The following is a 27,286-nucleotide window of genomic DNA, read 5'->3' as shown; positions in this document are numbered from 1 at the left end:
TAAGTTAGATAAATTAATCTAAAAAATAATAAATATAAAAAATAAAGTACATTAGAGTTTTATGTTTAGAATAAAAATTGACTCCTTAGCCAATTTTCATATTTTGGAGGGAAGCTGCATAAAATAAGTTACAAAGGAGCCATAATATTCCATAAAACTTGGGGGCACGAGAATTTATGACACTCATAAATATATGAGTCAAGAGGCATGTTTTGTTCTTAGTAAGTTCAAATCCAACTCACCAAAACTTTTCTCTTATTAAAAAAAAAAATACTCATCCTTAAGAAAGAGACATCTTGACCTGTAAAATAAGTTAGAAACTAAAATAGAAAGACAAAGTATTTAAAATTTTTATTAGTACCTTCAGAAGACTAAAACGTTAAACAAGTATCTCTAATTTTCCGCATGACAGTGATATTTGGTTGAAAACTTTTCTCCCTTAAATATGCTCATCAAAGCCGCTTGTAAGCCAAGATAAAAATATATGGGGAAAAAATCATAACTTTCAACAATAAATATAAATGAAATTGGAATCTGGTAATTTCCCTCTTGTATCGCATAAAAAGGTCATGATATTGGATGATGACAATTAAAATAGCTACGTCACATTTTCCACATTGATTAATGATAAAGTTGACCCCAAATAGAATTAAATTAGATCCATCAAAGTTAATTATAACTTTGACTAATGACTATGGAAGCAAATGACTATACCTCTAATTCCTTTATATATCCTATATTTTACAGAATATATCCCTTTATTGGATAAGTTCTCCACAAATTAAAATGAAAAAAAAAAAATTAAAAGAGAGATAATGATACATCTCCAAAAATTAGAGCAAAATGAAACTTTGTGTGAATTATGCTCTTGTGTGCTTTTTGCATAGGTTTCTACTTGATTATTTGAGTAAGACCTTAAGTATTAATTACATTGAATTTAAAGAAATGAGTAGTGACACTATTTATAATTTTTAAATAATGCGACGTAATACGAATTGTGTTGTATCGATTTACCCAATAAATTAAAACTGCTAAGTCCAACGAGTGAATATTACAACAAACAATTGATTTTATTATAGAAAGGGTAATTTTGAGAATAATAATATATTATTACTCAATTCAAAAGATGAATCTTCTGGATGAATGATTTTAAGATTCAAATCATCCTTTCCTAACGTATGGCGAAAAGTTAAAGAAGAGAAAAAGAGAAAAAAATCTTACCACAGACAATAATTTTATCAATTAATCTAATTTGACAATGATATGAAAAATATTACCATGCTAAACAGAAAACATAAGTGGCTACATGGATAATGAAAGGATTCATTTATGGAATGAACTTGAAATCTTACATTACAAATCTTTCAGATTATTCTCAAAAAAAGTAAAAATTATATATATAAAGCGCACATATAAATATATGCTTTATATAATTATATATATTATATTTTTTCATACATGTGATGAGCTTAATCTTAAAAGACTAACATATTAAGAGGAAAATCCACTTCAATTTATAAATCTCACAGGCTTCCTAATAATGTAAGGCTCATAATGATGTACTATGTATGCTTGGAGAAAATATTATATATATATATATTTTATATTACCTACGTATACTTTGGTGGAAAACTTGAGGCGTGCAAGATGTGACCCTCAACAATTTATGTTACAAAGGGACCATAATATTGTGTAAAACTTGGGGGCACAAGACTTTATGACACCAGACAACGAAGAGAATATAAATAATATGCCAAGCTTTCCAAGTCGTGTGTAGAATACTCGACCTTCAAGAAAGAGACGTCTAGACCTACAAAATAGAGTAAGTTAGAAATTATATAATACTCAAAAGGTTCAATTATCACTTTGAAAAGGCCCAAAAAAGTTAAACAAATGTCTCTGATTTTCCACGTGATGGTGATATTTGGGTGAAAAGTTTTCTGCCCCCTAAATACGGTCATAAAGTTGTTAGTCAAGCTAGAAATTTAAAAAAAAAAAAACTCATGATTTTTAACAAGAAATATAAATAAAATTGGAATCCATAGAAAAAGTCATGATATTGGATGAGGACGATGAAAGCAATTATGTCAAATTTTCCACACTCCATGCGGGATACCTATCACAATAGAAATATATTTCTAAATTTAAAGAGTGTTTGAATGAAAACTAAATTATGACTTTAAAACTAATTTTACATGATTCAAAATAAATATGTGAGAAGAGTTTTATTTCAACTTAGATAAAAATAATTTTTTAAAGTGCTTCCAATGCTTCCTAAACACCTCCTTACAAAACAAGCATATGTCCATGTTTTTCAACATTGCTTGAATATTTGGTAAAGCTGTAAATAAGGGTTAGGGTGTAAAGCCCCAGCCCTTTAAAACTCACATGCCAGATACCTTGAAATTATGTAATTATTAAAACTCGACCCTTGGGTATGTAGGTTCAAGGTCTAAAAGAGCCAGCCTTTTAATATTATTTTTTAAAAATTTAAATTATTTTTAATTATTTTGAAATAAAAAATAAATCAATAAAACTTCTAAATTTTTTTATTCAAATTAAAAATATTAATAAAAGAAACTAGCTAATGACGTATGGAAAAAACATTAAATGCCAATAATCTATTGTCCAAACCCCCAAAAAAAAAAAAGCCAAAACCAAATGCAACAGAGAAAGTAAAAAGATTAAAACCAAGCAACTAAAGATTAACAATATTAACATATTTTCATTCTCCTTATTATGATCAAGATCAACAATATTTGATTGTTCTTTACTATACGTTTGCTCTTCTTCAATGATAAAAATATCAAGTTTTTGTCTTCATCACCCTTATCTAAAGTAAAATTACGCAATAGTTATAAGTATAAATGAGAGCATGAACATTTGTTAGAATAAGAAATTTTTGTACTTTGTTAAGACATGTGAATCGATGATAAAAGAAGATTTACTAGCTACCATAATGACTGAAATGCTATAAATATCAGCTAGCATTGTTAAAAGAATTGAAAATTGATTTTAATCGTTCTTATCCTAATCCAAGATATCTAATTCTTTTCAATTATCTTGCTTAAGTTTAAGACTTGTCCATAAAAAATTGATCCATAATTATATAAATATATTGATAATAATAAAAGTATAGGCGGGCTTAAATGGGCTGGTCTTTTCATTCTTAAGTCCTATAAGACTAGCATTTTTACTAAATAAGTTCTCTAGAAATTAAAAGAGATAATCTTACATCTCCAAAAATTAGAGTATAATTAAACGTGTTGTTTGAATTATGCTCTTGTGATTTATGTATAAGCTTCTACTCCCTCCAGTTCATGATATGAAAAGTTGGTTAATTGTTCTCATATACTACTAAATAGAATTTTAGTCATGAAATGATTTTTTTTTTCAATTTTATGCCTAAAAAAATAATAAAATTACTTTTAATGGTACACTTTTATTATCTCTCATATTTCTCATCTCTCTCCTATATTTAATAAGAATAAAAATAAAAAAATTACATTAATTATCCTGATAATATCTTATATTTTGAATCATAATTTTCTTCTAACCTACTTTTTAATTATACTATGGAACTGGAGGGAGTACTTGATTATTAGGTGGGACCGTAAGCATTAATTTGAAATTTTTTTCCCTGCCATCTAAGTATTACATTGAATTTAAAGAATACAATGAGTGACATTAATTATAAGTTTAAAATAATGCGATGTAATATGAATTGTGCTCTATATATTGATTTATACAAGAAAACTGCTGACTCCAACAAGTGAATATTAAAAAAAAAATCATTTTTTCATAGAAAGAGTCATTTGAAAAATAATCTATTGCACAATTCAAAGACGAAGTCCGAGTAGATGTCTTTAAAATTCAAATCATCCTAACGGGAAGCTAAATATTAAACAAGAGAAAAAAGAGAACGAAATCTTACTATAAACATGATTATATTAATTTTATCCATTACATTAATTTGACGATGATATGAAAAACATTACTATGCGAAACAGAAAACATAAATTGCTATGCTTTCACAATAAAAAGATCCATTAAATTATTGTCAACAAAAGTTTTATATACATATATATATATATATCTATAAACCTAGCATATATATGTGCTGGGGGGGACATTTATTGTAACTCATGAATCACTTCCAACACAAAATTCAAATGTCTTGGTGGAATAATGGTACTTCTATTGCTTGAAGTAGCAAAGTCATTCACAAAGTGCTTTGCGGCAAGTCGCTTGTCCTTCTGGTTTAAATTTAAAATTCTTATTTTGGTCAAGCAATTCTATTGAGAATTCCATTTTTAATTTCTTTTTATTGAGAATTCACTATTTACAACGGTAATCACTACGGTTATGATAATGAATGTTCCCCTCACCAAAACAAAATTTTCTTACAAAATTATGGTTAATATAACTTTTTATCTCAGAAATTTGAGCCAATTTTGGTTTTAGTCTCTCAAATTTCTAACCCGTATGGTTTTAGTCTCTGAAATTTAGTCTGTTTTAAAACATTTGTCCTTGAAGATTTATTAGTATTAAAATCTGCTGAAATATCATAAACCGTATTAAAATGATGATGTGAATTCACCAAATGACAACTAGCTGGATTTTTTTTAAATAACAAAACAGTTATATAGAAAGGGATGAGTTCTCAAAACATGACCAACTCCTCAAACGAGCAAGGGAAAAAAGAGGGTTAAATTAATAATTGCATTTTGAGGACCCGTTCTTTTTTCTTTCTTATGTTACCTGCACAAAATCTAGCTATATACCATCGAGTGACTTCATATCACCACTTTAACACAGTTGACAACAATTAGCAAATGTTAACACTGTTACACTTTTAGGGACTAATGTTTGAAGACAAACTAAATTCTAGGGATTAAAACTATGGGTTTAAAATTTGAGGCCAAAAGCAACTCAAATTTCAAGAACCAAAATTTATATTAACCCAAAAATTATTATTTCAAAATTGAAAACATTCATTACCTTCTATTGAGATATGTTGCAAAACAAAATTTGACAAGCAAATTTAATACTATATACAGAATAAGGGAGTCAATTTTGCTCTTGATGGACCTGGTCTTAGAATTAGATAAGTAATTTAAGAGATTAAAAAAATTAATTAAGTTAATTAATTGTAATATATATGTGTTGATTTTTCTAAACTATCCTCTTTAATCATGTATATTGGAATAATCCTTTTGTAAGAACTCCTTACAATCAATAAGGATATTTTAAAGAAAATATTATGAATTTGAGAGATAAATTGCATTGAAGTCTTATATTTAAGACCAGATCTAATTTTTAACTTCTAACTCTTATTTAAGTCTAATTTTTAACAATAACATCCAAAGGATATATTTGCTTAACTGCTCATTTTGTTGATGAGAAATGGAATCTTCATAGCAAGATACTTGCATTCACGCACGTGGGGCCTCCACACATTGGGACAAAATTGGCTAAGAAGGTGCATGAATTATTAGTAGAATGGGGGATTGACAATAAAGTGTTTTCTGTTACTGTAAACAATGCTTCAGCAAATCATGCTATGCAAAAAGTATTAAAAGAGAGGTTGAATTTGAATAATGCCTTGAAATGCAATGGAGATTTTTTCCATGTTAGATGTTGTGCCCACATCCTAAATCTCATCATTCAAGAGGGCTTAAAGGTGGCAAGTGAAGTTGTGCACAAAATTAGAGAAAGCATTAGATATGTAAAGGCATCAGAGACTAGAACAATCAATTTGAAGAGATGTATTGACCAAGTCAAGGGTCTTGACACTTCTAGGGGTGTGGCTTTAAAGTTAGATGTTGGAACTTGATTTGTCCTTAGTCGTATAGGCAATCAAAAATAATAAAGAAAGAGTATGCAGTATACTGATGCAACCTCAGTGTCGAATCACTTGGTCTAATAACTCTCTCACTTTCTAAGTAAAATTAACACAATTTACTTGTAGAACATATAGCAGAAGAAACACATTCAGATCAATACAAGAAAAATTCTTTGTTGACTTTCAGGTGCAGTGTTAAAATGAGGATGAATGTAAATGCAAGCGGTATGATGGAACTCAAGAAAAATACAATCAGAATATCAATTCCCCCAAGAGTTTCACTTCATCTTCATTGCCTTAATCTGATCTGGAGCTAAATGTACTGAACGAGCAAAGGACTCAACATTCTTAATCAAATAGAACTTCTATTCAAATGAATCAATTAATCAGACCACAATATTTAGTTTCACTGAACTGTAATAAGGATCTAATTAACTACTAATTCAAGAATGGACTACCGAGTCTTTACGGCGTTCAATTACATAGCATTCATCTAATCATCTAAAACAGAATACAACTGAATTCTCTCCTAAATACTCCACGACTAGCAGAGCAATTGAAAGAGATAGATGAAAACAACTCCCTTCTCAATCCAGTAGCTCGGATTTAGTTCTACTCTTGGAAGAATTTGTGGATTTAGCTACGCATGATAGTGATTGCCTCCTCTTTGATGTTCGAATGTAGTATCTCCATGGAAGCTTTCAAGTTCGGCGATTTCCACTCCAGAGGATACCGATCAGTTGGAAGAATAGGAGCTCAATTTCCACTTGCTGACTTCCGGAAAAACAACCACTCTTCGATCTTGTCTCTAGAATATATATATCTCTTCTCTGCCCCATAAAGAACTCTTTTTCTGTTATTCCGTTTTGTTCTTCCGTTCCGTCTTAGCTGGCATGGAGTGATTACTTCAATTCATTTTCGTTTTCCCGCAATTATAGTTCAGCTCCTTCGGTGGAATTCCCTTTCCTTTAGTGATGGAAATTAGTTTCTATTAGTGATGGAATTTCATCTCCTTTGAACTCCCTTTTCCTTTCTTCTGGGAAAAATGTTTCTGTCATTCCAAAATTACAATTCTGCCCCTGAATTCAAAATATTAAGACAGAAGTAATATCCAATAGTGAAATTTAATGAGAAGAATTATTAAAATATCACAACTGCTTAATTCTTTCACTCAAGTGCATCAACAATTTATTTGTTTACTAATGGAATTAAAGTTCAATCTACTTCTTAAAATAGCCTAAAATATATATCCCAAGTATATAAAAATATGATTTATCAAATTCCCCCACACTTAAGTTCTGGCACTCCTGGGACAGAATAACAGATTGAAGCTGAATTTTAAACACATTATAAATGAATGATGCTAAATCATGTTCGAAGAAATGAAGTACTTGAAGTCATCGACCACTTCCTTCAAAGGTCATCAATGAATAACACTCACATGCTAAAAGATCAATTCACAATCATGCAGCTTAGCCAAGGACAGTAAATAGAAGATAAGGTTTCTCTCAAGGTAGAGTGTTTCCCTCATTCTCGAAGATCAAGGTTATTTCTCTCAAGACCATCTAGCTTAGGCTTCACCATAAGCTTGTAACTACCCTACATCTCCACCACTTATTTGCTACAAGGTCTTGTGAATCAAAGGGTCTTTGCAAGGGTTGTAATGTTGGAAAAGCCAAATGATGGAAATGGAAATAAATGCCAATGATTAATAGAATACTGCACACGCATCATGGTTCTATCTAAGGCTCAGAGTCTTTTTGCACAAATCAGATTTTGTTATTCAATACAACTAAATGAATATAACAATTAATATGAAAGGACTCATTTACTCTTGCCACTCGATCAACCTTTTATTTCTCCATTTTTTTTTATATTCTGTTTTTTGTTTTTTTTTTTGTTTTTTTTTTCAGGATCCTTTCTTTTTCCTCTGTTTTTTTTCCTCTATATATATATATATATTTTTCTATATGGTAGCAATCCAGTAGCAAGAGTAAAAGGGATCATAATCAGTCCCTGTTATGCACAGATCATTATCAACGAATATACAACCATTAAAAGGAAAGCAACCAACTCAGATTCAATTCAGCTATGTGCAGCGTTCATCAATTATGGATGAAATTGAGAGAATAGTGAAGGGCTCAAAGGGTTAAGCAATGGATTGGTTTAAGTAGGCTGCTGTTTGGTCAGAAGGATTTTGAATGAAATACCCTTATCATCTTCATAATTCCAGGAGCTCATGTGGTCTTGAATTAAGGGTTGAGACAAGTTCTAGGAAGTTACCGAACTAGATGGTATCACACAAAATTTAGGAATGAATTAAGGCTCAAAATTCTCACAACTGGTTTACTCATCCTTATTCACTTGCCCTAAACAGATTGCATGAGGATTTGGACTTAATGCATGAGAGGAGTTATTTATGATACACACTTTCCGGAAATAGGCTGATTTAGCAAGGACTTCACACTTGAACAAGTTTTAACATTATTCAAAGAAATGCACTCAAAGCTCAACTAAATTTCATGACAGAATGACAAACAAGTAAGCAGCCTTCCAGCTCACTACAAAGTCAAGTCACTACAGCAAGGATTTAATCAGTTCCACAGAAGACCGAAATTGATAAATCCCTGACTACTTGACAGAAATTAAAGACTAACAGCTCAAATCAGATTCATTCCCAGAGTCAAATTGCTAGGCAAGGAAAGAATCAAAGATTAAACTCCCCCACACTTAAAACAGACATTGTCCTCAATGTACTACAAAAGGAAGAGAGCACATTCACTGTTGCGAAACAGAATTGAACTGAGGAGAGTGTGTGCTTCCATATGTGTGATTTAGTGTCCAGCAGCAGGCAAGGGAAAAGTAATAAAAAAAAAAAACAGCACCAGAACTCTATTGTGCTCTCTTCTTTTTTTTTTTTTTTTTTTAGAAATCCTCAATTCCCCCCACACTTAAGTTCTGTAATGGAAAAACACAGTGATACTAATGGCCGTGCAAAATTAGAAAGGGGAGGGAGAAGAGAGGACAACCAATCTGATTATGGTGGCTTGTCATTGGCATGATAATGCTTCAGCAAGTGTCCATTGACCTTGTGAATATGTCCAGTTTGCTCATCCAGAATCTCTATCATTCCAAAATTATGGGCTTTGAGCACCACAAATGGTCCATCCCATCTTGTATGGAGTTTCCCTTGTTTGAAAGTAAATCTTGCCTTGTAAAGAAGTACCTTGTCTCCTTCCTGAAAAACCTTTCTCAAAATTCTTTTGTCATGCAAAATTTTAGTTCTTTCTTTATACAAACGGGAATTCTCATAAGCTTCTAAACGCAACTCTTCTAATTCCTGAATTTGCAATTTTCTTTCCTCATCTGTAGCTTCTAAGTTCATATTACAAGCTTTTACCGCCCAATAAGCTTTATGTTCAATTTCAACAGGTAAATGACAAGCCTTTCCATAGATTATTCTGAATGGAGACATACCAATAGGAGTTTTATAAGCTGTCCTATAAGCCCACAAAGATTCATCTAATCTAAGACTCCAATCTTTCCTATTTGGTTTAACAATTTTCTGTAAAATACCTTGAATTTCCCTATTGGATACCTCGGCTGCACCATTTGTTTGTGGATGATAAGGTGTTGCCATCTTGTGCGTGACTCCATACTTGGACAGCAATGTCTCCATAAGTTTGTTTGCAAAGTGAGTGCCACGGTCACTAACCAAAGCTCTAGGAATCCCAAATCTGCAAAATATATTAGATTTCAGAAACTTCACTACTGTTTGAGCATCATTTTTCCTAGTAGCTACAGCTTCAATCCAACGGGACAAATAATCAACAGCTAGCAAAATATAGGAAAAACCATGTGATGGGGGGAATGGACCCATGAAATCAATGCCCCAAACATCAAAAATTTCACAAAATAACATGGGTTGTTGAGGCATTTCTTGTTTTTTAGATATCCCACCAAATTTCTGACATTTATCACAATTTTTACAAAATTCATAAGCATCTCTGAACAAAGAAGGCCAATAAAAACCAGAATCCAAAATTTTTCTTGAAGTTTTTCTTGCACTAAAATGACCACCACATGACAAAGAATGAGAAAATTCTAATATGGAAGGAATATCCTCATCTGCAACACATTTCCGAATCAATTGATCACTGCACAATCTCCACAAATGTGGAGCATCCCATACATAATATTTTGCTTCTCTTTTCAATTTCTGGACCTGAAATTGATTCATGAATGGGGGAACCACATCAGCCACTAAATAATTGACTAAATTTGAAAACCATGGCTCTTTAACAGTGATAGCACAAAGCATATGATCAGGAAATGCATCACAAATCAAATCTGAATCATCCATCCCTTTCGAATTATTAGGCAACCTACTCAAATGATCAGCAACTAAGTTCTCTGCCCCTGCCCTATCTTTTATTTCAACATCAAATTCTTGTATTAATAGCATCCATCTAAGTAACCTAGGCTTTGATTGGGGCTTTTTGAACAAGAATCTTACAGCAGCATGATCAGTGAAAATAACAACTTTAGAATGCAATAGGTATTGCCTAAATTTGTCCAGACCAAAAACTATGGCATATAATTCTTTTTCGGTGGTGGTATAGTTGGTTTGTGACTTATCTAATGTCTTAGATGCATATGCAATAACTCTTGATAGTCTTTCTACCCTTTGTCCCAGCATCACCCCCACAGTAGAATTGGAGGCATCACAAGATAATTCAAAGTCTAAGTTCCAATCAGGAGATGTTAAGATTGGTGGAGACACAAGCTTGGCTTTCAATTCGTCAAAAGCAGTCCTGCAACACTTATCAAAGACAAAATCAGCATCCTTTTGCAGTAATTGAGAAAGAGGTAAAGCAATTTGACTAAAATTCTTTATGAAGCGCTTATAGAACCCAGCATGACCCAAGAATGACCTTAATTCTTTTAATGTAGTTGGATAAGGTAATGAAGAAATCACTTCTATCTTTGCCTTATCAACTTCGATTCCTTGCTGTGATATCAAATGCCCCAAAACTATCCCCTTGTCTACCATGAAATGGACTTCTCAAAATTAAGAATCAGATTCTTTTCTACACATTTAGCTAAAGCTTTTTCCAAAGTTAGTAAACAGTCATCAAAACAGTCCCCATACAAGGTAAAATCATCCATGAATACTTCAACACCTTGTTCTAAAAGCTCACTAAAGATAGAAGTCATACACCTTTGAAAAGTTGCAGGAGCATTGCATAATCCAAATGGCATTCTTCGGTATGCAAAGGTCCCAAAGGGGCAAGTGAAGGTTGTTTTGTATTGGTCTTCTGGTGCTATAGGAACCTGAAAGTATCCACTAAATCCATCCAAGAAGCAGTAATGAGATTTACAAGCCAATCTTTCCAACATTTGGTCTATAAAAGGGAGTGGAAAATGATCTTTTCTTGTAGAATCATTTAATTTTTCTATAATCAATACAAACCCTCCAAGAATTTTGGACCCTAGTTGGAATTAATTCATCTTTCTCATTCTTTACAACCGTGATGCCACTCTTTTTAGGAACAACTTGGACAGGTGAAACCCATTCACTATCACTAATTGGAAAAATAATACCAGCACTTAGCAATTTGGTTATTTCTTTTTTTACCACATCCAACATTAAGGGATTAAGTCTCCTTTGTGGCTGTCTTATAGCTCTAGAATTCTCATGTAATAATATCCTATGTGTGCATACTGTTGGGTTTATTCCAGGTATGTCAGCCAAAGTCCATCCAATTGCTCTTTTGTATTTCTTAAGAACAGAAATCAGTTTTGTTTCCTCAAGTTCAGTCAAAGAATTAGCTACTATTACTGGTAGCTTTTCATTTGCTTCTAAGAAAACATATTTCAGATTGTGGGGTAATGGTTTTAATTCAACATCAGGGGGTTGTTCAATGGAAGGAATAAGCTGTTTAAGTTCAAGGGCACCGAGAAACTTCCCTGTTGTTTCAGTTTCATCATATCTGGATTGATATGCTCTTCACTATCCATAGATATATTCCCATATTGAGTCAGATTCAGTGCTGCATCTTTCTGTGTGGTAATTCCTGCATCAATAACAGCACAAGACTTAGGTGAGGAAGTGTTTAATTTCGGTGAAAAGAAATCAGTCAATGTAGTTTGTCTCAAATTACTCCCCTTCTTGGTAATAAGGTTAGTTTGCATTGGTGATGCAGAATTTGTGCATTGCGTTCTACTTTTGCTTCTGAATTCCTTGAGTCGAAATGTTGCACTTGCTGTCTCAACCTCTGAAATTGATGTGCGGAAGGTATAGCCATGTCACAACATTGTGCACCTGCACTTGGGGATTCAGATCTAATTATTGTACAATTTTCCAGCAAGCTATCAGATGCACTTGTGCAGCTTTGAAATACTTCTTCACTTCCGAATGTAGAGTCATTGTCAAACAAACCCTGTAATTCTGTAAAACTACACAAAATATCCTTCCCAAGTGCGTTATATTCAGAAAATGAAGGAATAGAACTATCATTCGATTCTGAAAAATAGAAGTGAAATGCATTAGAGGTGGAAAGTGAGCTATCAAATGTCAAGCATCTAATACTACACACATCACTCTCTAAGCCATGAGAGAAGATAGAATTCAAAGGGTAAGGGCAGAATCAAATGGACAAACATTGCATTCTTCTTCTTCATTTTCAGCATATTTATGTAAAGTCATTCCATGTTCTTCAATGGCACAATCAATGGCAGTATCAATCATATTTAACCCCAATAAGGAATAATCTTCAAATGGATGTTTCATGGCCTCATAAACATTAAACTTGACAACCTGATCACCAACTTCCATTGTAATAAAACCATCTTTTAAGCTAATCACAGTATTTGCAGTCCTCAAAAATGGTCTTCCCAATATCAAAGGTTCTTCAAGGCAAGACTCATTTGACATGTCTAAGACATAAAAATCTGCTGGATTACAAGACCCTTGACCTTGACTAAGATGTCTTCTAAAAATCCATAAGGTTTCCTAGTACTCCTATTAGCCAATTGAAGTATTACACTGGTAGTTTTGATGTTTGTGATCCCTAATGAATTATAAATTGAATGAGGCATCACATTAATGGCAGCACCCAGATCCAAAAGTGCACTACTAAAATTCAATTTCCTATTTGGCATGGGACTGTAAAGGAGCCAGGATGGCACATTTGATAGGTGATTGAGGCTTGAATAATGCTGAAACATTAGAACCTAGTTGGACTCTTTTATTGGGTCTGCAAATCCTTTTATGTGTGCATAATTCCTTCAGAAACTTAGCATAACTAGGCATTTGTTTAATTAACACCAACATAGGCACATTAACCTCTAGTTTGCTAAACAGATCCATCATTTCTTTTTCCAGCATTTCATTTTTCTTTTTCTTGCCTAACAGATAAGATTTAGGAAATGGTAAATCCTTCAAGTCAAAGTTCTTACCTGAATCTCCAGCTTCTTTTCCTGTACTCGGTATCTTACATTCACTGGAATTCAATTTATCAGCTTCCAGATGCTGAGCAGTTGCAGAACACCCAAAATCGTTACTGGTGGAATCATGCTCTATAGATGCTGTCCGGTCTTTCCATCCACTGTCTGATTTTCGTTCAGATTGCTCTTTGAGTGTAGCTGCCTCTGATTCTTGATTATTTGAGGCATTTGTCTTCAATATAACCTTACGTGTGCCCTTCTGGTCCTCCAAGTGGTTATTTTGCAGAGAAATTTCTTCATCTTCCTCAACATTCCCAATTTTCTTCCCACTTCTCAAAGTTATAGCATGCAGTGCTTTAGGATTGATGACAGTATTTGAAGGTAAAGTGCCTCCCATTTGAGCTTGTTGATTACTCATGCTATTGGATAGTTGTGTAACATAAGAGGAAAGATTGGAATTCTTCATCTTGACTTCTTCCAAATCCTTGCAAATAGACGTGAGCTGGGAATTTATGGTTGCTCTATCACTGTCCATTTTTGCAGTACTGATGTCAGTGAAGAATTGTAGAAATTTTTGTCTTCCTTCTTTGATTCAGTAGAGATTGCTTGTCTACAACCATTTGGTTGTTCAACTGTGTCATCAAGTCCTTCAAGAGTGAATTAGTGTCTTCATTCTTGCTAGAATTATCTTGAATAGGTACAAGCATTTTGGATGGTTCAACTAGATTCTGATTTGGGGTCTGAAACTGTGATGGTCCAGCATTGTTGGATAAAAACTTATTATTAAAGTTCCTATTGTCACCACCCCCCACCGTAAATTAGGATGGTCCCTCCATCCTTCATTGTATGTGGCAGAAAATGGGTCTCTTTTTTGGTACTGGTTAGGCTTGCTTTGGTAAAAAGCATTAACTTCTTCAAATTTGGAAGGACAAACAGCAGGAAGATGCATAGAAGATCCACAATAGTCACAAGAAGGAGCTACAATTTGATTACATGGTGCCATTGGTCGAGAAGGAGTATGATGAAGAGTAGAGATTTCAGTTTTCAAACTCTCCATTTGTGCCACTAGACGCTGCAAAACAGAATCAGAAGTATGTCCATTACTCACTTCTCCTACATCATATATGTCTCTTGAACTAAATTGCTGATTGTTTCTGGCCATTTTTTCAAGAAGATCCCATCCAGTTGTTGGTGTTAGATCTAAAATAGATCCATTGGCAGCAGCATCAGTTGTAGCTTTTGTTTGTGGAAGCATGCCTTCATAAAAATATTGGACCAACCATTGTTTTGGTATTTGGTGGTGAGGGCAGTGAGTTAACATTCCCACAAATCTAGACCAGTAATCATACAAAGATTCTCCTTTATTCTGTCTAACACTATAAATCTCCTTCAAAGTTGCTGTTCTGGATGCTGGAAAATATCTTTCCAAAAATAACTTTTGTAATTGGGACCATGTGAGCATAGCATAATGTTGGGGAAGAGACCTTAACCACTCCTTAGCATCACCCAGAACTGAAAAATGAAATGCTTTCTTCAGCACCTCTTCAATTGATACGGTGGGTGGCTTGAAGGAAGAACATGCCATATACAAGTCTTGTAAATGTTGATGTGGATCATCCCCTGCATGACCATAGAATTTAGGAATTGCATTCAGCAGAGAACTTTTAATTTCAAAATTACAGAATTATTCCACAGACCATACGGATCATAATCAACAGCAGAATTATTCAACTCCCTAATACTTCTATTTTCAGCTTCAGGATTAACATTTAAATGCTCAGGCCTGTTTTCAGCTTCCTGTTCTTGATTGGCATTATTAGGATCATTAGGCCTAGGATTATTGGAATCAAGATGTGGATTCATGATAAAATGTTGATCTACAAAATGTCCTAAAGAGGATTCTATATCAGATATGTGCGTTGGAATAGAGCTGGCTGAATCAATAGATGAAGGTGTAAGAGGAGCAGGTGAGGTTTCTGGTGGAGCAATGGTTGGCTGAAGCTGTTTGGCTTTTTTCAGATTTCTTAAGGTTCTATTAATTTCTATATCCAGGGGGTAAAATTCAGCAAAGTCATGGCTCATACAAGAGTATTTTATTCAGATGGAAACAAGATAATGACAGCAAATTGGGATTGTCAATAGAAAACTAGAACAGAATAGAGTAACAATGAATATTCAGGAGTTAAAAGGCTGGCAACGGCGCCATTTGATTTGTCCTTAGTCGTATAGGCAATAAAAAATAATAAAGAAAGAGTATGCAGTATACTGATGCAACCTCAGTGTCGAATCACTTGGTCTAATAACTCTCTCACTTTCTAAGTAAAATTAACACAATTTACTTGTAGAACATATAGCAGAAGAAACACATTCAGATCAATACAAGAAAAATTCTTTGTTGACTTTCAGGTGCAGTGTTAAAATGAGAATGAATGTAAATGCAAGCGGTATGATGGAACTCAAGAAAAATACAATCAGAATATCAATTCCCCCAAGAGTTTCACTTCATCTTCATTGCCTTAATCTGATCTGGAGCTAAATGTACTGAACGAGCAAAGGACTCAACATTCTTAATCAAATAGAACTTCTATTCAAATGAATCAATTAATCAGACCACAATATTTAGTTTCACTGAACTGTAATAAGGATCTAATTAACTACTAATTCAAGAATGGACTACCGAGTCTTTACGGCGTTCAATTACATAGCATTCATCTAATCATCTAAAACAGAATACAACTGAATTCTCTCCTAAATACTCCACAACTAGCAGAGCAATTGAAAGAGATAGATGAAAACAACTCCCTTCTCAATCCAGTAGCTCGGATTTAGTTCTACTCTTGGAAGAATTTGTGGATTTAGCTACGCATGATAGTCATTGCCTCCTCTTTGATGTTCGAATGTAGTATCTCCATGGAAGCTTTCAAGTTCGGTGATTTCCACTCCAGAGGATACCGATCAGTTGGAAGAATAGGAGCTCAATTTCCACTTGCTGACTTCCGGAAAAACAACCACTCTTCGATTTTCTGTCTCCAGAATATATATATATCTCTTCTCTGCCCCGTAAAGAACTCTTTTTCTGTTATTCCGTTTTGTTCTTCCGTTCCGTCTTAGCTGGCATGGAGTGATTACTTCAATTCATTTTCGTTTTCCCGCAATTATAATTCAGCTCCTTCGGTGGAATTCCCTTTCCTTTAGTGATGGAAATTAGTTTCCATTAGTGATGGAATTTCATCTCCTTTGAACTCCCTTTTCCTTTCTTCTGGGAAAAATGTTTCTGTCATTCCAAAATTACAATTCTGCCCCTGAATTCAAAATATTAAGACAGAAGTAATATCCAATAGTGAAATTTAATGAGAAGAATTATTAAAATATCACAACTGCTTAATTCTTTCACTCAAGTGCATCAACAATTTTTGTTTACTAATGGAATTAAAGTTCAATCTACTTCTTAAAATAGCCTAAAATATATATCCCAAGTATATAAAAATATGATTTATCAGAACTAGATGGAATTCCACATATGCTTCAAAGTGTGATTAAATATCATCCTGCATTTGCCAACTTAGATTTCAATGACACCCATTATCATCTTTGTCCAACAAGTGAAATTAAAAGTGGTCTAGAGCCGAGGAGATGTGCAAATTCTTGAGTCTATTTGTAGCAATAATGAGGTTAATTTCTAGGTCATCATATCCAAGTTCTAACATGTATTTCATGCATATCTAAAAAATTGAATCATTGTAAAGAAAACATGTGTTTAATGGTAGTTATTAAAGATATAGCTATGAGGATGGTTGACAAGTTTGACAAGTATTGGAATGAATATAATTATGATGTTATACTTGCACTTGCAATTATTCTTGATCCCCGGATGAAGTTTGACATCATAAAGTTTACTTATACACAACTTGATCTTATAAATTATAGTGACAAGATTCAAAGCATTAGGACGAAATTATACTATATTTCCAATGAGTATAAAAGTATGGGATCATCATCTTCAGTTTCTATCGGAGGTGGAGATGAATCAAGTTGTAGTAATGTCAATGTCTTGGGACCAACATCATCTTCTAGCCAGTCTACTCATGTTGCAGGACATACAGATGATAATGACCATTTCTTTGTTGCTTTTGGTGTAAGTTTTAAATTTTCCATTTTTTAAATGTCTTATACTAATGTCAATTTGATTAACATTTTATTGATGCTTTATTTATATCATATAGGATTATCTTAGTGGCCATATCAATGATTGTCAAAAATAGAAAAATCTAAGCTTAATTTCTATTTGGAAGAAGCAAGACTTAATCCTCGTGTGTTTCGTAAATTGAATGTATTGGGGTATCAGAGGACTAACTCAACTTGATTTCCTTGTCTTTAAAAGATGGCATGTGATATTCTTAGTATATCAATCATTACAGTGGCTAATAAATCAACTTTTAGCATTGGTTCACGAGTTTTCACAAAGTATCGAAGTTTCCTTCTCTAAGAAAATAATCAAGCCCTTATCTGCAACCGTAATTGGATTTTGGATTTTCCATCTAGTAATATAATTATATTTATTCATTTATATGTAATAGGAATAGTTTGCGTTATTTTAATTTTTTTTAATTATTTGTGGCAGATGAATCTGAGCAGAAGGAAGGTGTTGCTGCTACTATTGTCAAAGTCAACATTGAACTAGCTTCAAACAATGCTTCCACTTTAAATGTCATTACTATTAGAGATAATTAGATCAAGATGGTTATTCATTGTTGCATGTTGATTTCATTGGAAAAAAATTATGTTTGAATTGTGTTTTATCATATTTGGACAATCATATAAGTTGTTTGTATTTTAATGTGTTGTAATTTTGTTTGAATGTTCGTAATATTTTAAATTATTTGTATTGTCTTAATTTTTGATTATTTATAACTTAGTGCTAACATTAAAAAAAATGAAAAAAGGGTATATAATTCTGACTGGTTGGTGGTCGATTAGGGTTAGTTGAAAGCCAACCTGTTAGTAAACGGGCCTTTTCAACCTACACTGAATAACCTATAACCCGTCATTAGCCAATTCGCAGGTATTACCAGTACTACTGGAGGCTCTTGGGATGAGATAGGATCATGGGGCTCGAGATTCTTTTTATGAGCACAGTTTATAGTTTGAGATAGGATCATGGGGCTCGAGATTCTTTTTATGAGCACAGTTTATAGTTCGTAATAATTACAAATCAAATAAACAACTTATATTAATATGAATGAACGAAAAATGACCGAAACCAAGAATTATTAATTAAAAATAGTAAATAAGAAAAGTAATTACTAATTAATTTAATAATTAATAATTCAATATTTTTAATTACAGATCACAAATTCATAATATTTAAATAGTTAATAAAGAAATATAATAAACAAATTAAAAAATATTAAATATAATAATTAATTGAGATAAATTAATAACCAACGATACAACTCAATAGCTAATTAATTAAACCAATATTTAATTACTACGGTCTAATGCATTGGCTGCCACTTTATGCTCTAACCACTTCGATCTTTCCAAACCCATAGACAAATTAATTGTGAGATATTCAAAACGTATGAAACAATAATAAACAACTCACAAATTGACCACTTCTCTCCGTTCATTTCTGTAGACACAAACAAGCATATCTGAGAGAAGTTGCTCAACCACATCATATCCCAGTGGTAAAGCAAAACCATGCTACCAGTAGAAATGTTGCACTGCAGTTTTTTTGTGAAAACTCGGAGGCATATGCTTACGATATCATTTTCAAATTTTATGCCTTTTTAACTTGTTCTTACTTTTGGCAATTTATCATATCCTTCTAACTTGTTTTGAAAGTCCTGAGATCTCTTTCTATTGGGATACATGGATGAGTGTTCTACATGCACATTGATAATAAAAGGATTCAAAAGTTTTACAAAATACATTCAGTAAAAGTAAAAGCTATATATACTTGGCAACCCAACGTACATATTCATGACTCTAAATTCAAATGCCTTGCAGGAATAATAGTACTTGTACTGGTTGAAGCAGTCAAATCAACCAGAGTTGGAGGCACCTTTAGTTTATCTACTTCTCCTTCCAACATCTGTACCACTGTTTTCATGGATGGACGATTTATTGATTGCCACTGAATGCACCAAAGTCCTACAATTGCCAGTTTTTTAGCAATTCTAATCTTCTATAGAAATACTCATGTTTTCTCCTTTGATCAAATTATGAATCCATTCTGGATATAGAACTTGAAAAGTTTCTTTGTTTGTATCAACATTTTTCCTTCCACTGATCATTTCCAAGAGTAGCATCCCATAACTATAAATATCTGATTTGTATGACACATGGCCAAAATTTGGAAAAAAGACTTCAGGTGCAATATATCCTAAAGTTCCTCTTGCTATTGTCATTGACACCATGCTTTGATTTTTAGAACACAATTTAGCTAGACCAAAATCAGAAATTTTAGGGGTGAACTCGTCATCTAACAACACATTGTGAGGATTGATATCAAAATGGAGAATTCTATAATCACAGCCTTGGTGAAGATATTCAATCCCTTTTGCGATGCCAAGAGCAATCTGTTGCAGCTTCGACCACCCGAGGAAATTTTCTCTGTTATCTTGGGAAAATATGAACTTTTGGAGGGAGCCTTTTGGGAAAAAGTCATAAACAAGAGCTCGATGAAAACCATCAGCACAAAATCCCACAAACGAACAACATTGACGTGATGAATTTGGCCCATTGTCCCCATTTCGTTAATGAAATCTTGTCCATCATTATCTGAATTATTGAGTACTTTGACAGCAACTTGAATTTTAGCAGATAGCTTACCTTTAAAGACTGTTCCGTGAGAACCTTCACCTAATTTATCCTTGAAACTGTGTGTGGTTCTTTTGATATCAGCGAAAGAGAATCTGGTAGGTTTAAGTGCCTCGTAATTCTTCAAAAACTTTTCAAGTCTTGCTTGATCATCTCCTTTCTTCTTGAAGTAGCGACATGTGTAAACGCACACGACCGACAGCAAAACCAGCACAATCGAACCTAGAGTTATGCGAGCACAGCAAATGAACATTCTATTTCAATCCAAGCCAGAATCTAATGAATTATATTTTTAGGGGGGAAAAAAATGGAAAAGGAAAAGCCTATTAAGGTCTCACCTGTTCCGGGCAAAACAATTCTGAGCATCTTGCTGGTTTTATGCTTTTCAATTTTTGAGTGGTCGAGTTCCTCCGAAAAGACGCTGCCGGTATGGGCGAATCTAACCGAAAACATAATGCAGGAAAGTAGGTCCCCGGACAGGACACTGTCATCAGAGCCAAGGGCAAGAATTGGGCAGGACTCGCGCGTATATCTCGAAACAGCCGAAGAACAATTGAAGAAAGTAATATTTTCGGTCATATTGTCAGTATCATACTCTAGAGGATAAATACTTGATGAATTGTAGAGACGGCGTCGGAGAAAGAGCATGGGAAGACATTCCTCTGGATCATTTACTTTAAGTGGATATGGGATTCATTGCTTATATAATCGACAAGGAAACTGACTCCTTGAAGAGCAGGAATAGACGGAAACTCAACCATGGTCCCATTTTCATTGAGACGGAATGGAAGAGTCTCAGTATGAGGCACCTGCTGGTGGTTCTCACCATTCCCTTGTTTCAGAAGGCGCACCCATACATGCAATATCACCAACAACCAAAATCTGCGATGGGAAAACATTGTAACCAAAGGATTTCCTTTTGAATCTGAAGCTTGGATTGAGATTCCTATCTACCTATTTGAATAGGAGTAATTGTTAGGAGACACGTCGTATATCTCATTCAAATGGAAGCAGGGGAAGTAGGATGCAACTTCGAAGGTGTGTGGACCCAAATTGTTTGCCGTGGCCTTTGGGGCTCCTTACTGAAAGCTACAGCTTCGGATTGACCCGAGATTTCTTTTTATTTAATTATCAATCTCTTTTAAATTTCCAGAAAAAATTATTGAATTTGCATTTCCTAATCTGAGGGAAAATGGAGGAACATAACAGTTAGTCATATCGTCCCACTTAAATCATACAGCAGGCGAAGGAAGATAGAAGGAAATATCATCAATATTCAGAGAGAAAGCCGGTCAAAGGAATTGTAAAGAGAAGTCACTAGTCAAAAAGTGAAGTCAACTTTGGACCAAACTAGTGACTACAAGTTAGCCGCGTGGAACTGGAAATGGAAAAGGCAGATGGAGCTGCGTTTAATCAGAAGGAAAGTAAGTGATTGAAGCTCAGAATCAAGAGGTAGAGCAGCTGCACATCATTCTGAAGTCTGAATGATGGACAGGGAGAAAGGCTTGAGGTGTTGGCACCCGTTGTTGGTTACCCTGCTTCTACTGTACGGACTTACGAATTCTCAAGAGCACACCGAGTTCTGCGCTCCGTCTCGGTGCGGCAACATCACAAACATCGGACGTCCATTTCGACTACCAGATGACCCGCCTAACTGCGGCGATCGGATCTACGAGCTAGTCTGTGATGACAACGTCACTTACCTTAGTTTACCTGATGGAAAATACCGGGTGCTGGGAATAAACTACGACAACTACACAATCCGACTCTTAGATGAAGGCATTCAGGAGGGTACTACCTCCTCCCTCCCTCTCTATCCCTTATCCATGTACGATTTCTCCTCTTTCGTGTCTCCTTACGGGTATTATGAAGATAGCAGGAATCCCTATATCGCTAGTACCCTAAACAGCAACGGAACTGAATCTATATTAACGAGATGGTGGGGTACCTGAACTGCAGCGATGCAGTGAGGGACGACGCAGCGTACGTGGATACGGCTCCGTGCGTGAATTGGCAAGGAGGCCATCTTTATGCTGTGGCTGGAGACTTGCTGGCTTCCCAGTTTAAACCTCAGTGTCGTCTGATATCGGTGACTTTCATTGCCTCAGATTGGGAGTCATTGGTGCCTGGTGGAAATAAGTCGTGTGCTGATATTCACAAGGTGCTTTCCTATGGATTTGAGCTTTCATGGCGGCGACGAGCCTGTGCTGATCTTCATTGTCCACATGGCACCATCTGCTCTTTCAGCCCTGAAAATAAACGTCTGCAATGTCTATCTTATTCTTGGCCACATACTCCGGAATGCCTTACCCCCTTCGGAATATTTTCCAATTGCCGTAAGTATCCGTTTCTATTTCAATAAGATTATTGGATCCTATCTTCTTCGCTTTGCCCTAAATGATCAAATTGGTGGTAGATGTTGAACTCTCAAACATCAGCCACTTAATAATAGGATACCAACAAATACTTTTAAATTGATCCAAGGTCTTGTAAATATATAAGTTTTTATTTATTAATTGAAAGATTGCATTATTTGTAACTAAAAATCTCAAGTTCACAATTTATTCTTTTTAAAAAAATTGTTTAGATTTTTTTCTTGAATTTTGTTTAAGATTTAACTGTACTATTTCTGAATTATAAAAAATGAATTTAATTTTAGTTCTTAAATTGAAAAATAAAAAAAAATTAACTATATATTATCCTTAATATTAGAATTAGATAACTAATTTGAAAATATTAAAAAAATTAGTTAATTAATTATTTGTCACAAAAAGTATTTTGATATTTATAACTATCCTCTTTGATTATGTACATTAAGTTATTCAATTATCCTTTAGTAAAAAAATTTTACGATCAACAAAGATATTTGAGAAAATGAGATCAAAATATATTGAAGTCTTATATTTATAATCAAATTTAACTCCCAACTAACTTTCTATAAAAACTAAGAACCCGAGGTAGTATTAGATAATTAATGTGTGTATGTTCTCCCGAGTCCCCACCTAATCAATGATGTATCATTAACAGAAATCAGATTTAACAATTTGTTGGCCTGAATTAATCAGTCAAGATAAACATAATGTAATTAAATTTTAATGGATTTTCATTCACTTGATTCTTTTTTCCCTGGTTATGATGCAGGGGTGTCAAAGTTGCGCATAGTTGTGGAAGGTAAGGTAACACTAGATAGCGTTTTTGGTGAAAACAATTAAGAAATTTGGTGACAGATTAAATTGACTAATTTACAATTTGAAATATCCAATCAATATTTTAATTATTTTGAAAAACCAAGACCAATAGTTTAGTTTTAATTCCATCAAATAACTTCTTATTGAATTTAATCTTTCAATTTACTATCTACTTAAGTTATAAGTCTCTTTAATTTTACTTCTAAATATTATTGAATACATGCATGTTAATTATCAAAATTAAAAGATGCAGTACATTGGCATTCTTCATATATAACCCTTTTTCTCCATTTCCATTTATTTTTGTTTAATTTTAAAATAATGGAGGATAAAGGATTTCTTATCTTATTTCAAATTTGCAAGGCAATTTATCTCAAGTTTCACCTTTTTGGGGGGGGGGGGGGGATAAAATGTCGATATGCGCTAATAATCAGCGAGTGCGACAATATATGCAAGATAAATCTGCACCATTTAAATAAAAAAACTTTATTAAATATTTTCTTAAAAATGGTAGTCTCCTGAAAATCATCTTTTTCTCATCTTGATTTCATTTGGATAACAAAAAAATTTATCAGGTTTTTTCTCAAAAAGTTTCATTTTGGATAACAAAAAATTTATCATTTTTTGTCTCAAAAAGTCGTGTATTTCAAAGATTAATTTAAAGAATCTATACTATTATAGATTTGAAAAAGCATACTATTTTGTTTAATTAATTTGGTATTTTAAGTGAAAATCTTAGGGCTCCCAATTTAGAAACCAATGTAAGTCCCATGCTTCCGTCCCTTTGAGGGGGGGAAAAAAAACCAAAGAAATGCAGGTCCCATGCTCTATATGAAATTTAAAAACGTACTGTAATGTTTCTAGTTTATAAATAGAATGACTTGTTAAGTTTAGTGGTCTTAAAAATAAATATTGAATTTGGGTTTTTAACTAAAAAATAAAGAAAACATTAAATTTTATTTATTTTGTTTTGTTTGTTAAGAATTGTATATATAATCTTTAATAAGAGCCAGTTAAAAATTGAATTTAGTCATAAATATAATACCTCAATACATTTTGTCTTCCAAATTATAATTTTTTTTTTTAAAGATGGGACATCAAGGAGTCACGTGTATGATTAAATAAAAACAGTATAAGAATACCAATACACATTTGTTACACACAACAAATTTAGCTAATTTTTTTAATATCTTTAAATTAATTATCACTTTTTATGAGGTAATACTTTTTTTGCTATGCATAAGATAAGCATCCTTTTATGGAAGGAAACCCTATTTAAAGTGTTACTAAGCATTAAATATGAACACCTCTCTTAATAAAAATTTGAATCTTAATTTGTCACGCTGTGAGGGACTTTGGCTAAACCAAACACTTGGAAATACTTAGATTATACTACCTCCAGTCCTAATTATAAGACATTATTTGTAGATTATAAATAAGGTCTTATAATTAGATCAAGAGATGGAGTCTATGCTAGCAGATCTCGTGATTCCCAAAGTTTTCGGTGCTGTGTGTGTGGAAAAGAACCTGCCAGCTTTACTAAAAGGAAAAAAGACATATTTTCATCCATCAATCTTTACAGTTTTTTTTTATGTTTTATCTGGGGGTCAAGATCTTTACAGTGCTTATTGATCGTGTGCTGCGTATTATTACTGTCGTTGATTTTTGTAAAATTTTCTTTCAGATTTCATCAATGGAATTGCAACAGGTAACGTTCTATGATTCTCAGCATACTTATTCTATATTTCTCTTTTACTAACTTCTTTGTCATGCTCGTGACCTTTTTAATGTATTTCATTTTTTTAATTCTATAATAATTTGTTGAATGCAATTATAGTAGCAACTGAGTTGGCGTTCATACTAATTGTTTGCAATTCTAGCATCTACATTTGGTTGATATTTTCCATAAGTCTGGTTAAAAAGAAATAATTCAATTACCCCTTTTTTTTTTGTGGGGGGTGGGTTCAGGTGGAACAGATAATTAATTAAGCCCAATCAGAAGGCCCAGACTAAATAGATTAAACCAGCCCATGCCAACCAAAATATTAATATAATACAAGATTTACTTTATAATGTAATAATTATTTATCGTAGTAGTTATTTATCGACATTAAAAAGTTCAGAAATTATATTATTATGTTCTAAAATTGATGTGAGAGTTTTATAATTATATCTCAGATTAATGAGAAAAATATAGTCACTATTGGAAAGAGATTGTTTAAATTTTACTACCTCCGGTCCGAAATATAGGAACTAGTTGATTAGTTTGAGTAGATTAAGAAAATAAATTAAGTTAGTTATTTATAATAAATAGGTGTTGTCTTTTCTAAAATATCCTTTTAAGCAAGTGTAATGATTAGTACTATCATTATTAGAAGGATTACCTTGAAAAAAAACATGCATAAATATGAGAGACAAAGTGAATTGAGGTCTTATATTTAGAATCAAAATAAAAGTCAAATGAAGTCTTATGCCAAGGACCAGAGGTAGTATAAAACTTTATTGAGGAACTCGCAGGAAGGTCTTGTGCTTTACTGGAAATCTGATATTGGCGATTTCTTTCCCACCTGACTTTCATTTCTATCAAATTAGTGATATTTTAGAGACTCGCTAATTTTATGACCCTTTATGGAAATAAACACATGCAGGACTAAAAGGAATAGGGGGGAAGAGATTCACTCGTGATTACCATAGTGACTACATTTCCAGCCAATCAACTGTTGCAAGAAAATTAGGAATGGTCATTGGAAGAGCTGTTTTGCCACCCATCACAGTCAGATTTTCATTGGGCATCATACTCCTATCAGTGTTGTTTATAACATGAATGCCGTAGAAGGCACATGTCAATGTTCGAAAACATCGAAGACTTTATCCGACTTCACAACCTCATTCCAATAAGATACTCCTACAAGGATTTGAAGGCAATGACCAAAGGTTTCAACGATAAGTTAGGTGAAGGAGGATTCGGCACTGTCTACAAAGGGAAATCAAAGGGTGGATATGATGTTGCTATCAAAATGTTGGGTAAATCCAAAGCTAATGGCCAAGAATTTATCAGTGAAGTGGCAACTATTGGGAGGATTCACCATGCTAATGTGGTACGCCTTGTTGGGTTTTGTGTCCAACAAACAAAGCGTGCTCTTGTTTATGAATTCATGCCCAACGGATCACTAGATAAATATATTTTTTCTAAAAAAGAAGGTATCTCTTTGACTCTTCAAAAATTACACGAGATATCTTTAGGAATAGCTCATGGAATTGCTTATCTTCATCATGGTTGTGACATGCAAATATTGCATTTTGATATCAAGCCTCACAACATTCTACTTGATGACAATTTCAATCCAAAGATTTCAGATTTTGGACTCGCACGATTATATTCGTCTGATGATAGTATTGTCACTTTGACTGCAGCAAGAGGGACCATAGGATACATGGCTCCAGAATTGTTCTATAAGAATATTGGCAGAGTGTCATATAAGTCAGATGTTTATAGCTTTGGAATCTTTTAATGGAAATGGCTAGTCAAAGGAGGAATTTGAATCCACATGTTGAATATTCAAGCCAGCTTTACTTTCCTTTGTGGATTTATGACCAATTTGACGAAGAAAAAGATATAGAAATGGAAGATTTGACTGAAGAGGAAAGAACTTAGCAAAGAAAATGTTCATAGTGGCACTATGGTGTATACAACTAAAGCCAGCAGATCGCCCTTCAATGAATAAAGTAATAAAAATGCTAGAAGCAGATGATGCCAAAAGCCTTGAAATGCCTCCAAAACCTTCTTTATATCCTAATGAAGAAGTTTTGGTGAATGATGAAACCTCCTCTAGCCTGGCAACATCGGCCATCTCTAGACATTCTAATAGTAGCCAAGCTGAGGGTGCAAGCGATGGGAAATGAAGCGTTGCAGATGAAAAAGGAGCTTAAATCCGGTTATGTTTGAACTCCAGCATATCACTTTTTATTTGCTAACAAC

The 27,286-nt window shown here is 33.5% G+C and overlaps 1 protein-coding gene, 1 long non-coding RNA gene and 2 pseudogenes across 2 annotated transcripts; 2 read left to right on the top strand and 2 right to left on the bottom strand.

Annotated features, from left to right (window-relative positions):
• Positions 1 to 8,882: 8,882 nt before the first annotated feature.
• On the bottom strand, positions 8,883 to 9,725 carry LOC114743764 (protein NYNRIN-like). The gene has a single exon (XM_028931985.1). It carries the CDS (start codon positions 9,723 to 9,725, stop codon positions 8,883 to 8,885), a length of 843 nt encoding a protein of 280 aa, XP_028787818.1.
• A 6,094-nt stretch (positions 9,726 to 15,819) lies between these two features.
• On the top strand, positions 15,820 to 17,709 carry LOC114743772 (uncharacterized). Its single transcript, XR_003740024.1, has 3 exons — positions 15,820 to 15,832; positions 17,317 to 17,429; positions 17,676 to 17,709. It is a non-coding gene; the product is annotated as an uncharacterized LOC114743772 (long non-coding RNA).
• Positions 17,710 to 19,136: 1,427 nt separating this feature from the next.
• On the bottom strand, positions 19,137 to 20,698 carry LOC114743763 (rust resistance kinase Lr10-like; annotated as a pseudogene).
• Positions 20,699 to 21,284: 586 nt separating this feature from the next.
• LOC114743770 (rust resistance kinase Lr10-like) lies at positions 21,285 to 27,217 on the top strand (annotated as a pseudogene).
• Positions 27,218 to 27,286: the final 69 nt, after the last annotated feature.

The sequence above is a fragment of the Neltuma alba genome, unplaced genomic scaffold (genome assembly GCF_004799145.2).
Source record: "Neltuma alba isolate B1F8T4 unplaced genomic scaffold, ASM479914v2 tig00004124_pilon, whole genome shotgun sequence".
Taxonomy (NCBI): Eukaryota; Viridiplantae; Streptophyta; class Magnoliopsida; order Fabales; family Fabaceae; genus Neltuma; species Neltuma alba.
This window is presented reverse-complemented; position numbering and strand designations above follow the sequence as displayed.